The sequence below is a fragment of the Typopeltis vanoorti genome, chromosome 12 (assembly GCF_054136105.1).
Source record: "Typopeltis vanoorti isolate ZY-2024b chromosome 12, IOZ_Tvanoo_1.0, whole genome shotgun sequence".
Taxonomy (NCBI): domain Eukaryota; kingdom Metazoa; phylum Arthropoda; class Arachnida; order Uropygi; family Thelyphonidae; genus Typopeltis; species Typopeltis vanoorti.
The window spans coordinates 90,852,734-90,868,194 of record NC_143560.1 but is presented as its reverse complement, the minus strand read 5'-3'; the positions used below and the strand labels follow the sequence as shown (position 1 = coordinate 90,868,194).

The 15,461-nt window shown below is 33.6% G+C and overlaps 1 protein-coding gene across 3 annotated transcripts in view; it reads left to right on the top strand.

The window, feature by feature from the left end:
- Nucleotides 1–14,347, top strand: part of LOC150100998 (uncharacterized) — a 402,791-nt gene extending 388,444 nt beyond the window's left edge. For all 3 annotated transcript variants that reach the window (XM_090402275.1, XM_090402273.1, XM_090402274.1), the window contains one exon: nucleotides 10,783–14,347. In XM_090402275.1, coding sequence (XP_090258401.1) covers nucleotides 10,783–10,835 — 53 coding nt within the window. In that variant the 3' untranslated portion in view covers nucleotides 10,836–14,347. The remainder of the gene's footprint in view (nucleotides 1–10,782) is intronic.
- The last annotated feature ends 1,114 nt before the right edge of the window (nucleotides 14,348–15,461 follow it).

Here is a 15,461-nt window from a genome sequence, read left to right as displayed (position 1 = left end):
GCCTGAATCCAGCTTGTTCTTCACCAAGCTTTTCTTCCACAATTCTTCTCAACCGTTTCTCAAGTATGTTTGCATAGATCTTGCCAGGAACACTCAGTAGGGAAATACCTCTGTAATTTTCACACATTCAGTTTTATTTCCATTTTTATATATGGGTACTATTAGAGCTCTACTCCAATCATCGTGAATTCGTCCCTCTGTCCAGGCTTTCCGAACTATGCAGTGCAGCCACTGTAAGACTTTTATCCCACCATATTTCAGCATTTCTGGTCGAATATCATCTATTCCTGCTGCCTTTCCACATTTCAAGCCTTTGATGGCTTTTTCTACTTCAAGTATGGATATGTATTCCTGACTGTATGCCTGTTGTGTTTTTTTACCACTGTGCTATCACTGCTTGTTTCATTTAGCAATTTTTCGAAGTAATTACTCCATACTTCAAGAATATCTTTTTCTCCTTTATAACTAAGATGAAAAGCCAAACCCCTTAATTTATCTTTTTCTCCTGTTTTCATGTCCCCTTTATCATCTCTAACTCCTTTTACAGCAGTCTTTCCTCCATTTCTAAGCTTCTTCAACAACCTCCAGAATATCTTACCACCTTCTTGATATTTATTTTCTATGTTCTTGCCAAAGTCCTCCCATGACTTTTGTTTAGCTAGTTTTACTAAGTGTTTAGCTTTCTTACATTTGTCTCTGTATTCTCTAAGAGCACAAGCCGACTTATTTGCCAGGAACTTTTGATATGCTTTCTTCTTTTCCTTCACTGCCTCCTTAACTTCCTGTGCACCATGGAGTTCTGATTTTTCTATCCTTGCAGACAACCTCACCACATGCCTCTCTGGCAGAATCAATCAGGGTTTTCTTCAAGGCTTGCCACTGAATCTCCAAGGTTTGGTTCCTGTTCTCAAACTCTTTCATTTTTTCTTCAATAGTCTTTGTGTATTTTAGTCTACAGTTCACAACTGAGAGCTGCTCAACTTTTATTCGCTTTAAAACTTTCTTACGTGTTATTCTTTTCAATATGAAATTCAGTTTTATCCTGCTCAAGACTAAATAGTGATCACTTCCAATTTCAAATCCTCTGTACACTCTGTTGTGCTGCACCAGGGAGAAAACATCACTATCAACAATAACATAGTCAATGAGACTTTTCTTATTCCTTGCCTCTTCTCTCCATGTGAATTTGTGCACATTTTTATGTTGGAAATTGTGTTAGTAATAACCAGTCCATGTCCTGAGCAGAAATCCAACAGGTATTTGCCATTATTATTAGCTTTGCTCTTTTCTCCAAATTTTCTCAAAATATTTTTGTATGTCTGACAATCATTTCCTACTCTGCTATTTAGAGCCCCAACAAGAACCAAATTTTCCTCTTTCATTGTGTTAGTTGCTTTTTCTAAAGCATCAAAAAATTCCTCCTTCTTCCTTCACTTCTACCTTAGTAGAATCTTCTGTGGGACCATAGGCACAAATAAGTCTCATTGTCCCATTCCCCATTCTGATATTTGCCCACATCACTCTACTTGAGACTGCCTGCCATTCAAGGAGATTAGCCTCATATTTTGTGTTGAATACTATGGCTGCTCCTTCTTTTCCTTGATTGTCATTTCCTGAAAATAACATTTTGTATTTATTGTTCAGAAAGATCTCACCAGTTTTTGTCTTTTTTGTTTCAGTTACCCCTATTATGTCAGTCTGGTACTTATCTAATTCCTCAGCTAGCTCCATTTCTTTGCCATTCAGGCTTCTTATGTTGATAGTACCGATCTTCAACTCTGGTGATGTTGAGTTGGGGTGTGCTTTCAGATTTGTTCCAGTAGGTGACTTTTCCCTGTTCACCCTGGTTCCCTGGCGAAAACAACGGGGGCCTTGTTTAACCGGGCGATGCCCCAGCTGGCATGAAATTTTGTCACATTGTACCATTATTTTCTATATTGGTTTAAGCCAATAAGAATACAATTTGGTCGGCTAAATCCCAAATTGCCAGCCCATCCTCATTCGTTCAGTATCCAGGTAGATACCCAACAGGGTGCACCACGAGAAGGTGAGGATTGGATATTAGGTCAGAAGTCCTGGTCAGTTCTCCGCATTCCTTTAAAGGCTATGTGGAGGTCTCCTCTCAGTTATACAGCTTTGACCCTTAAGCACCCCTGACCCTTGGTATGGAAATATCAATAGACAAAACAAAAGGCATGGCCTTCAAAGGTGCTAATCCAATAAGAAGCAAAATAGTAATAAACAACAAAATAATAGATCAAGTAAATACATTCAAATATTTAGGTTGCACAATGTCATATGAAAATGAAGCTGATGTAGAACCATATATATCAAAATTTTTAAAAGTAACAGGCATTATAAATAGAATTCTTAAACCCAATTATGTACAAAAACACACACGAATAAGAATCTACAATACAGCAGCTAAACTTACCTTACTTTATGGCAGTGAGATATGGACAATAAAAAAAGCAGATGAAATAAGAATTGAATCATCTGAAATGAAATTTCTGCACAGAACTGAAGGAGTCTCAATAATGGACAAAATGAAAAACAGCGAAATCAGAAAAAAACTTGCTATAGAGAAAAATGGAAAGAACACATACTGAGAATGAATAGAAGCAGAATACCTAAAAAAAATTCTAAATTACCACCCAAAAGGTACTCGATGCAGAGGAAGACCCTTAAAAAGATGGAATTGAGTCCAGAACAGGCCACTTGGCCTATAAGCCTGGAAAGGAAGAAGAAGAAGATATTTATTCCCTGTTTCAGAGGCACCTTGGAACAAATCTGGAAATCTCTGGAGCTCAGCCAGTATCAATTATGTCCATTGGTTAGAAAGAGACCTGGTTTCAGATTGTGAAGAATCTACAATGGGTTTAAGTAAAAGTTAGTTAGCCAATCTTATATGAAGATCGCAGGATTTTTCCTCCCAGAAACTCAGGTTTTACATCTTATTAAACAGGCAAACCAGCCAACTAGACAAAAACAGTTTTAGACATAATACTGATAACTAATAATTAAGGAATTGACAGCGTACACTAGAAATATAAATTAAATAAACTTTAATATATACTTTCCGATATTTCGGCAAACGTCATCACGTTGCCATCTTCTTGGGAACTTATTACAAAGACACGTGCACACAAGTACTTCATAACAGCAAACGAGAACAGAAGCTAGGAAGTTAACGTTTTCCTAAAGTTCTGATGGTGCTCCCTGTTGGGCTATATTGGTAGTTCTTGGCCTTTGGGCTGAAGTTCTTCTGATAAATGTTTTCCAAATTTGGGGTAGTCTCATGCATCCAAATTTGTTGAGGTTTGGCATGTTCCTAAGGGCTGAGGCTGATTCCGTGAATAGTCTTTCATATTTGAACTTGCTGCGGTGTATTACTGTGGCTTTCTTCCATCTTATTCTGTGGAGAGTATCCAGAGCATGGTCTGCTAGCCCAGAGTGGCTGTACTTGTGAAATCTAGTGACTAGTGTGTCTAGGAAGGGGAGGTTATTGTTTGCCTCTTTTTCCAGGGTGAACTTGATTCTAGGGTGTTGGTTGTTTAAGTGTGTTAGGAAGGAGAGGAGTGAATTTGGGCCATGTGGCCAAATAGCGAACACGTCATCAATGTAGCGAAGCCATATGGTAGGTTTTTGTGGGTCTGAGTTTGAGGCTTTCTCTTCAAAAGTTTCCATAAAGAAGTTAGCCAAGGGTAAAGACCAACCACTTCCCCTAGACCTACCAGGTGTATACCAGGTCCCTTGCAGCTGTAAACTGTCCTACTTTGGCCAAACAGGCAGGAAAGCAAATATCGGAATTTCAGAACACAAGGATTACATCCGATTTCACAAGTACAGCCACTCTGGGCTTGCAGACCACGCTCTGGATACTCTCCACAGAATAAGATGGAAGAAAGCCACAGTAATACACCGCAGCAAGTTCAAATATGAAAGACTATTCACGGAATCAGCCTCAGCCCTTAGGAACATCCCAAACCTCAACAAATTTGGATGCATGAGACTGCCCCAAATTTGGGAAACATTTATCAGAAGAACTTCAGCCCAAAGGCCAAGAACTACCAATATAGTCCACCAGGGGGCCATCAGGACTTTAGGAAAACATTAACTTCCTAGCTTCAGTTCTCATTTGCTGTTATGTAGTACTTGTGTGCATGTGTCTTTGTAATAAGTTCCCAAGAAGATGGCAACGTGACGTTTGCCGAAATATCGGAAAGTATATATTAAAGTTTATTTAATTTATATTTCTAGTGTACGCTGTCAATTCCTTAATTATTAGTTATCATGTATAACCAGCGTATAAGCCTCTCAACAAGACGTAATACTGGTCTTTACTCTTAGTTGCTTGAGCCATAATCCTAAACAACAACAACATCAGAATAGATCATAAATATAAATTAAAGATGCCAAGAAATTATATTCTTGGTTTCATTCTTTATCCAGGTGTAAGCAAACAAAGTTTGCACATGAAGTCACTTCACGACTGGGCTACTTGTATATAGAGGCTAATAACTTCACATCAATTGCCTTGGTATCCCATAATGCAGCAGGCATATCCTTACAGACCTGTATAATGCTATGCATTATGGGAAAGCCGTCTGGCCGCTACCCAAATCAGTTTCGACCTTTATTTATTGAGATCTCATCAGATCTCATACTAGTTGTAGAGTGACTTCACACACAAACTTTGCGTACACTTAGATAAAGGATGAAACCAAGAATATAATTTCTTGACATATTTAATTTATAGTATAACCAAGTGGGAAAAAGTTTCAACATCAAAATAGATCTTTAGGATTCTAAAAATAATAATTCCAGACAACCTACAAACCAGTTAAAAAAACTCTTTTATTCTTCCTTTCACCAGATAAGCTTCCTCTCTTAGTGTTCCCTGAAGTCAATCAGATTCATTTTTTCTGCAGTCTGTTCTATTTTGCCTGGACTGCCATACTGCAGGCATCTGACAATTAGGGCATGAGTTATGTTTTTTCTTCAGCTTGAGAAGACTGGTCTTACAAAACATGGAGTTCCTACTAGGCACATGATCCTGTGGAACATTACAAAAATCTTTCATAATCAGTACCATCAACAGGGTGTAGCATAGAGGCAGCATGCCTCACGGCGCTCTTTCAGCCATATTGTGATATGCGCCATTGCTACGCTAACAATTCCTGTTAACGTAGCAAGTGCAGAAAGATGTTTTTCCAAGCTTAAAATGATTAAAAATTATTTGTGAACAGCAATGACCCAAGAAAGGTTGGTTGTCTAGCAACTATATCGATAGAGGCAGACATACCTTATAATTTAAATTTATAAGAACTTATAAACAATTTTATTGTGTGATATTCCCATAGAGCAAACATTTAATTAAAATTATGTAATTGTTTTGCATTAATGTTTTTCTTATAATAAAACAAAATAGCAATTGCAGATTTTCTTATATTTTTGTCTTATAATCCATCAGGAGCGATATTTAATTGTTTGCCTCAGAGCACGATCTAATCTGGCAATGGCTCTATTCATAATAATCTTTCAAATTCAAGAGACTTTTCAAAGAATGCCATGATGTCCTCTGCAATCAATCAAATTGGAGATGTAGTAACTTTGAAACTGGCACTACTAATCTGTTAAATAAGTGTTTATCTATATTTCTTATGCACACATGCAGGGGGGGGGGTCTGGAAAGTTCTGATGAATACCTAGAGCAAAAATGATATTAAAAAACTGATATAACCACAAGAAAGAGCATATCTTAAAACTCTTTAACCCCATGTTTCATCAAATTGTAATAATTGTTCTTTCTCTTTTAGGATATATAAGAAGACATAAAAATAATTAATTTTTGTTGTAGGTATTTATCAGAACTTTCTAGAACCCTCCCCCTTGTGTGTGTGTGTGTGCACGTGCACACACACACGCACTTATTGGGTATGTGTGTGCATTTTATCTGTAATATTCTTTTCATGTAGACTTGTACCTAGTTGAGCTTTGCACTTCCCTGGCTGTATTTTAATTGATCCTTGGTTCCCTAATAGTTTCACATTGCTGATCTTGGAATAGTATGAAGAATGCACTTTATAATGTTTGTTTTCATTTCTGTTCTTGTTTCATCAGTCTCTTTTTGTGGTGCATTCACTTTGATCATGTGTAAGATACTCCTCGCAAAATATAAGTATTTTTGTTTTAAATACTTTACTTTTCTCTTACATAATTTACATGCACAGTCTGTTCATTATGTCTTTAATTACATTAGTATAATAGAAACCCTTAGTTATAGACATTTTGCATAACACGTCTACATTACTTCCATCTATAAGGCCCACGCTGATCATGTGTGCACCTTTCTCAGTCTCAATTTGTTTTGTCTGTTGAACATGTATGTGCTGTGTATTTGTACACTTAAATGGTTTTTAGTATTTGCATGTTCAGTGGTAGAGTACATTCGTGACTGGGAGGGGGGGGGGGGGGGTAAAAAGTGAATCCATGTGTAAATGCACCAACGTTGATTAAGGGATTAAAATGAAAAGTAGAAAAATAAATAAATAAAAGAAATAGAAGGTGGACAAAGCTAAACAGATCATAGGATGTTTTTTTTTTTTTCATTATAAAAGAACATGTGAAAGGATCTACCTCGTTAATGCCAACAAGTGACAAAAAAAAAAAAAGAAGCATACTTGTGTTATTTATTACATGGAGAATTTGCTAACCATCTACAATCTGTACACCACATGTGGATCAAAGACCAAATCTGAAAGTGTGTTTCTCTAAGCTTAATTACAATTCAGATGAAGGCAAGTCTTTCAGAAGACAGAAAATCAAAATATCCTGATGGTTCTTAGGCCTTTGTCACAAGTAATGGTTGGTTCACTGTTCAGTCATCTCTTGATAATTTCATAAGGAAGGTCGAATGGTCAAATTAAACTTTTTTTTTTTTTTTTTTTTCAATTTTCTCATTCTATTCATACTGTATTATAATTGCTTGGCATTAATAATTAACATATTTAAATCTGCATTGTGCATCCTGTGAATGAAACAAACCTTTAAAATGTTAATATTGTAAACATGTAAGCAATAGGGTGTGATTAACAGATTGGGTAGGTTAAATCTGGATTACATAAAATTCTTGTTGCATAAAGTTTGTGGGACATAACTCCCATGTAAGTCTGGGTCTGTCTGTATTAATAATAAAATGTAGTATTAATACTTAATTTTCTTCCTTTGTGTCATCAGATTATGTATGGGGAGTCTGATGCTTCCCTGTACATAAACTTAGTGACATGTACAGTAATGAACTCAAATATTCAGTGTGTGTGTGTTTATATATATATATGTATACTCATTTAAATCATATTATGGTACCAGTCTGCAAAACTATATTTTTCTGACTTTTTTATGTACAGGGAATCTGCTCTGACAGGGTTTTAAAAATATTTTGTTCAAGAAGAATGTGAAATAACATTTGCCACTCCCATTAAAGACAAGCAAAGTTATTTAATTTTTATAGTGTTGCTTTCAGGGTTCTAAACACTTTTCACCTACTATAACTGTGTCATAGATGAATAGTTATGGCAAATCACATTCATGTCACCTCTTTTCCTCCTCTCTATGACCCTTCACAATCTTGATACAATCTAGTAACTTGCCTCTGTACACTTCATTGTTTCTCTGTTTTCTAGAAATGCATCAGAATGGATTGCACATAGGAGTCTAAATGCACTTATCATATGTAATCATCTTCTTATCCCTACTTATTAGAGATCTTCACAGTCATTCATTGCTATATGTCATTTTATCTTAAGTTTTTTTCTCCATCATCATCCACAGTTCAGTTATGTGACATGGTTATATCAGATAATAGGTGGTTTGCTGTATGTATTTTCAGCACCTCGTAATTTGGGAGTGTCTTTGTCTTATACTGCAAAATATGTAATGTAAGTGGTGTGCATTATTCAAACAGTTTCTTTTGATTTCATGTCATAATCCTTGTACTGATAATTCTTATATATACTGTAATTGAGTTAATTGTAATTTATTGAATTAAAGGATATTGACTTAGTTTTAAGTAGGATAAAAATGAATATCACATTAAAAAGAACAATATGTACAAAAAGAAAGTTTTAAAAAGAATTAAAGTTGAGTAGCTTTTGCAAGTGAACTGTAGACTCAACTATAATATTATTCAAGAAAAAATGAAAAAGTTTGAAAAGGTAAATCAAACATTGGGGTCTCAGCAGAAAACTCTGAAGAAAGCATTGATTGATTCAGTTAGAGAGGCAAGTGATGTATCTATTTGCAAGGACAGAAAAATAAGAACTCCATGTTGGACACAGGAAGTTAAAGAAGCAGTCCTGGTAAAGAAGAAAGCATACCAAAAATAGTTTCTGATAAAGTAAGTCAGTAGATGCTCTAAGAGAGAAGATTGAATTTCATATGATTGGAGTAGAACTCTCACAGTTCCCATTTTATAGATATGAACTGTGAGAGCTGTGAGGAAATAAAACTGAATATGAGAATTACAGAGGAATTTTTCTACTCAGTGTTCCATATAAGAATTGTGCAACTATACTTGAGAAGAGGCTAAGAAAAATTGCAGAAAAGAAACTTGGTAAACTACAAGTTGGTTCAGGCCAAAAAGAGATTGTCAAGGAATTATCTGTCATAAAGCAAGAATTTTACTTTGTGACAGATAGTTGAACAATGATCACTACTTAAGTTTTGTAGATCTGGAAAAAGCATACAACAAGGTGCCAAGGAAAAATATTTTTAAAATGCTGCAATTATATGGAGAAAATGGAACATTATACAGAGCAATTCATAGTCTATATTCAAATTGTAAGTCAGCTATTTGAACTGAATGAAGTACAGGAAGAAGAAGATGATTTGATGTAAAATCAGGTGTGTGACAAGGATGCACATTATCTCCACTCTTAATAATCATCTGTATGAATCATATTATGAAATAAAATGGCATTAAACCTAATATAAAATTTCAGATGTCAAACTTAGCTCTTTAGTTTATGCAGTTGAGATGTAGTATTCCTAAGCAAATCCAGTGCAATTCTCCAGGATTCTTTAACTAAATTGAATAACAGCTGTAACAAATTTGGTATGAAAATGGACAGGAACATAGAAAACTTTTCAACTGCATTCTCAATATAGAACAAGTAATGTATTTCCACTATTTAGGCACAGTTTTCAGTGAAGATCGCAAATTAAATATGAAAAATAGACAACAGAATAAGTAAAGTTGGTATGTTGGGGTGCCAGTTGAATAAATTCATATGGATTAAGAAAGAAATTAGATAAAACACTAAACTCAGGTCCGCGCGGTTAGCCGAGTAGCTATGCGCTTCGCAACCCTATGCCTGGGAAAGGAATGTCCTGGGTTTGATTCCTGTCGCTGACGTGAGGCGCTTAGGACCTTTCTCATCTATAGCCACGTTAGCAAGTCTTGGGCTGTAGAGGTTTTCTCCCCAGTTTATCTGGGGGTTTTCCTCCCGAAAGCAAGCAAATCGGCCTTGAGAATATAACTCTTCTATAGACATGGGATACACCGGGAGGCATACTGCCAACCACCTTATCCTCGTATAACAGTTGATGTTAAAAGGAACAGAAAACCCTCGACACCGTAAAGGTAAAAGAGGGCAAAATTAAGAAAGAAAGAAACACTAAACTCAATATACAGTACGGTGTTCAAACCAGTTTTAACTTACAGATATGAAAGTTGGGTTAAAAATAAAGTACCTAATCTTGAGACCACAGATATGAGAGTTCTCAGAAAAATTAGCTGAACTGAATAGATGGCATCAATGGCAGAATCATATTAAAAATGAAAATGTTAGGAAGGGACTTGACATTAGCATTTAGGAATGTGTGGGCAGACATAACCTAAGGTGGTGTGATCATTCATTGTATCAAAAATGTTTGAAACAAGGAAGACAGGCAGGCAAAAGATCTAGAGGAAGGCCAAGATGTAGGTGGATTGATCTAGTGCTAATAAGTGATAGATTAAGTGGAAGGAAAATTGTTAATAGAAGATTAGTAAAAACTCCAACTTGATCATTTAATACTGTCATAGTATCCTATACCCTCCTTGAGGATACATTTGACTTAATTGAAGACAATGATGAAGGTACTAATACTACAACCCTCCTTGAGGATACATTTGACTTAATTGAAGACAATGATGAAGGTACTAATACTACAAGAAAATTGACAACAAAATAAATTAATTTCATAAACAGTTATAGAGCCTAAAAGGCTTCAGTTTGCCTTATTTAAGATATTAATATGAAGGATATTATAAATACATCCATATTTTAGAACCAAATGTAAATGAAACTTAAAAAGTTTTGGAATTTACCAGAGAGCTTATGAGAATGTTACCTTTTGCATCAGAACTGCCTTGGCTTGCACTATTTATTTAATTAATTGAATGAATTGTTTCAAATACTATGTCTTTCCATTAATGATGCTTACAGTATCACAAAAAAAGTATATATATAATTTAAATAAAATGATGAAATGGTTTATTGAGACATTACAAAAACTAGAATATACTGTATATTTCTTTCCTGTGTATCTTCTATGATACTATAACTAAAAGTTAATCCAAATTATATTTCAAAGTGGACAAAAAATAATTCTTATTATTGCTTAATTAATACATTATCCATAAGAAACATTTTTGTTATTAAAAATAAAATTCTGTAATACTATTCAGTAATTTTAACTTTATTTTAATATGGTGCTAAGTTCATTTTTATATTTTAGATTCTCAGGAACCAGCAAAAAGAAGGCGTTACTCTAAGGATGGTCACAGGTAGCCCAGAGACTCTGTATATAGATGGGCTGCACTGTCAGCAGCTGTTCTGTACATAATATCAGTGTACATACTACCAGATGTATGTGTCATGTATAGAGAATATAAAAAGAGTGGTGACTTTGACATGTGTCGCCTTGATTTTATTTAGTCCTCTGCAAAAAAACATCGGAGAATCTTGTCAGCAGCTTTTAGCCATTATTTGTTAGCATTTGAGTACTGTATTAATATAAATGAAAGGTGGAAAAGAAAACAGTTAGCCAATTAAAATTATTATGGCATCAGTATTATTTAAACCAAAATTTGCTTTAAATATAAAATTGAATTATTTTAACAAAATAAAGTTTTCAAACACTAGTTTTTTGTTTTTTTATTGTTTAATGAATGGTGCCAAAGTAAATGACTGCCTTGACTAACTCTTTTCTCTTCTCTTTCTCCATTTCTTGCATCATTCCGATTGCATGTTTTACCTTCATTTGAGTCAACATATAATTTATTTACTTGTAACACACAAATGATATGCTTCTCATTTTTTTAACTAAAAAATAAAAATGAAATTGGCAGTTTCTTGTTCTGATGCACTATTCAAATAAGGTTTAAGGAATGCATTTATTAATATTTTGGGAGGAATTTGCAGGAGACAATAAAAAATTTGAATAATTATCTGGTTTATAGTTAATACTTGTATTTTGTTTTTATTTGAATTTAAGGAACAGTAACTTTTTTAAATATTCATAATCCATAATCATTTTTCTCTGTCTAGTGAGTTATTTAAAAAAGAAAGACATAAAAGAAATAATATATGGAAGTGGGAGAGAAAAAATCAGCTTATCTTTTGTGTTAGTTAATTAACCAAAATTTCTCCATTGTATTTTTAGTTCTCTAGTAATGCAGATGAACTTTATTTTCTAAATATCAAAATTCAGTTCTCAAATTTATGCTCACTTTAAAATTAATTTTTCATTAATTTCATTTCATGTATTCAGAGACAGCTAGCTTAAAATCATTCTTTTTCCTTTGCCTATCATAAAAGAAAATTATTTAAATTGGTCATTAAAAGACAGTTTTAAATCATAAAATATATATATATATTCTCGTAGACAGACTTATACGTTGGTTATGCATTTCTAAATCACTTAGGGAATTGAACAACGTAGATTTGAATATAAATTAAATTATACTTTAATAGATATTTCCGATATTTCGGCAACGTCACGTTGCCATTTTCAAAAGGAACTTACAAAAAGGCACGTGCACGCAGGCACTACAACATAGTAACTGAGAATGAAGCTATCGTTCTCCTAGAAGTCCTGATGGTGCCCTCTAGTGGGCTAAGTAGGTGTTCTTGGCCGTTGGGCTGAAGGTCTGCTGCTGATGTATGCCTCCCAAATTTGGGGCAGTCGCATACAACCAAATTTGTTGAGGTTTGGAGAGTTTCTTAGGGCTGAGGCTGATTACATAAATAGTCTTTCGAATTTGTTAACACAAATCCATCAGGACTTCTAGGAGAACGATAGCTTCATATCTTCATTCTCAGTTACTGTGTTGTAGTGCCTGCGTGCACGTGCCTTTTTGTAAATTCCTTTTGAAAATGGCAATGTGATGTTGCCGAAATATCGGAAATATCTATTAAAGTATAATTTAATTTATATTCGAATCTACATTGTTCAATTCCCTAAGTGATTTAGAAAAGAAATTATATATATATATATAATTATAGAAAACATTGACATTTTTATTAAAAGTTTAATAATTAAGGTTGTTATGGTATCAATTTGAATGAAATCCACTCACAAGTTGGTATTAAAAAGGAAGAACTTTTACATTGGAAACCTGTGACATTGGTAGGTTTCATGTACTGATAATGAACCTGGTTTTATATGCTCACTCTGTATCTCATAGAAACAGAACAGAGAGTTGAATGATGAAATACAACAGTTGATTCCAACTGCTTTATCAATTAGGCATGCATTTCGTTAAAAAGAAAGGAAAAAAGTTAATTTTTCGTAAATTGCACAGTTGATCAAAAACAACTGATTGTTTTCATTAATGTTCTGAAAAAGATAATATGTGAAATGTTAAAAGCAGGAATGCTTAAGTTTTCCATTAACTTGTAAAATGAAATCAAAAGTTGTCAAAGAAAAAGTGTACATAAAAGTCAAAAAATGAAAAATATGCATGCCTTTAAATAACTTGTTTTATCAATGGTTTTGTGTTACAGATATTGAGTTAAAAATAAGGAGAGTATTTTTAATTAGATCGAAATGATGAACCTAGCTATAGCTGTTTTTAATCAGTTGTCCATCTGTTCTGTACTTTCAAATTTAATTATTTTATTAGGCAAAAAACAATATGCACAACAGCAGAGAGCAGTATATAAACTATATAAGAAACTTCATAATTTTTATTTTGTTAGGAAAAAACAAACAAAAAACTTATAAACAGATAAGTTTATTCTGTCATTTTCAAAAATACACATTAACCAAGCAAAAATTACTGTCAGCTGTTTTAAATTTTTTTTCTAGCTTCTTGCTGTGTGCATGCTTACTATGAAATCATATTTTTATAGTGAATAATTTGAAACATTCCTTAAACCTTATCAGAATATTTTATCTGTCCTTAAATAGTTTTACTAATTTCTATTATTCACAGAAAAAAACCAGGTATGTAGGTTTATTTTATATATAGCTGTTTTTAAATTGATTAATATATTTGCAGCAAGAATTATATCCCAAGGATTCAGGTATTCAGATTTCGCCTCATCTATTTACATGTTTTCTTTGGTTTTTAATTCACTTATAAATTATCAAACAGGTGTGCCATTTCTCTGTAATTGGATATATGCAAGAGCTTACCAGTTTACTAGATTTTAACTACAGGATTTTGCACCAGGTTATCTTCAACAGTAACGTGAAAGGAAAAGCACCACTCCAGATATAAGTACAAGAAACTGCACAGTGTTGAATTACAGCACTCTTGTGTAGGGCAGTTATTGCCATGGCACTATCATCACTCCCATTGTTGTTAACAGAAAGTAATATAAATGGCCTCATGTGTATAACCCATTTTAGTCATGCTGTGTTGGTATGCTGTCATATGTACATATACCATATGGTGGCAATGGCCACCTGAAATCAAACTGTTGATGCTGTGCAATCATTAGAGGAGGTAGGAAAAAGGAGTCAACTTGGAGTAAGCAGTAATACATCCTCATTGTCGTGACTGGAAACTCCTTGTTGTTTGCTGCCCTACACATGCATTGACTTTCATACCTGTACACTTGTTAATATATTTGTATATTTGTGAATTGTATCATTTTGTGTATAGGAGAAATTCAGTGTGGCTTTTTATGGTTTCATATAAAGTTTTCATACCAGTATTAAAATCTGTCACAGAATTACATGCCATCATTGAACAGTTCTCCTCTAATTTCATGACCTTTCCATTTCTTCTTTTGTGTTGTATTTTTATACCTAACTCCATAGAAAATAAACAAAAGAGCATTTTTCACAGGCACAGTTTGTCTGGCTATCCATTAGTTTTTATTTTTAAACCTGAATGAAAACTTCAGTATCACTTTAGTGTATCATCAGTTTTTAGTTAAGCACATTTTCATTTTTATACATGAAGATATCTTATAAATGCAGAAAAGCAAAAAAAAACTTGACTTTTATAAGCATCGTTTTCAAGGTGTATTTATATATGGCTAGCTGGATATACATACATGCATGTGCGTGCACATATAGATCAAACCATTATGCTCATTGATGTCAAGATGCAATACATGTAATCACACAAATTGCAGTGGTGGTAACATTGCACACTGAAATAGTTCAGATCGGATAACTACGTTTGTCCTATCATAACTGTAGGACTATGATTCAACTTATTACTAGTGTTCCTTTTCCAGTTTTTTGCATGATCAAAACTAGTTACCAGTATTAATAGCAGAGTAATAAAAAAATTTTGCTCATTTATTTACATCCTATATAGTGATAAATAAACGGTATTTATAATGTAATCTATTATATTATCCCTTTAATTTGATAAGAAATGTCACTAAATGCGGAAAGTGATACAAAATATGCTGTTGTCAAGCTTTTAATTCACTTTGCCAGAGAGTAAATCATACTTGAGAAGAAATTCTTGTTTTATCTTTTACATGTGAACCAACAAAAGTCAAGAAGATGCTTCGCATGCAAACTTTTGTTTAGTCACGCTTGGGTAAAAGATAAAAATAAGAATATAATTTCTTGTCGAGTATAATTTACTTTCAGAAAAAAAATGAGAATAATGTTTAATAGTCATGATGTATATATTCATATTTTGTGCTGCTTTTTAAATGAATTACATGCATTATGGTTTACTAGTAACAGGTGTACATATGTTATGTGAGCTTTTTTTAATTCTCTGTAAAGGAATTTTACTAGTTCATATAAAAAAAAATTAAACAGCATGAAAGGATAATAAGCAAATAATAAAATTTCATCATACTCTTTGCTCGCTCCACCAACATTCTCATGGAAATACTCTAAATGAGTGTGCAAGAAATGAACATTCAAGCTCATGTTATACTGACCTGATGCTTTTATTTCTTGAACATAATTTTCAACCGTTTTTGAAATCTGGG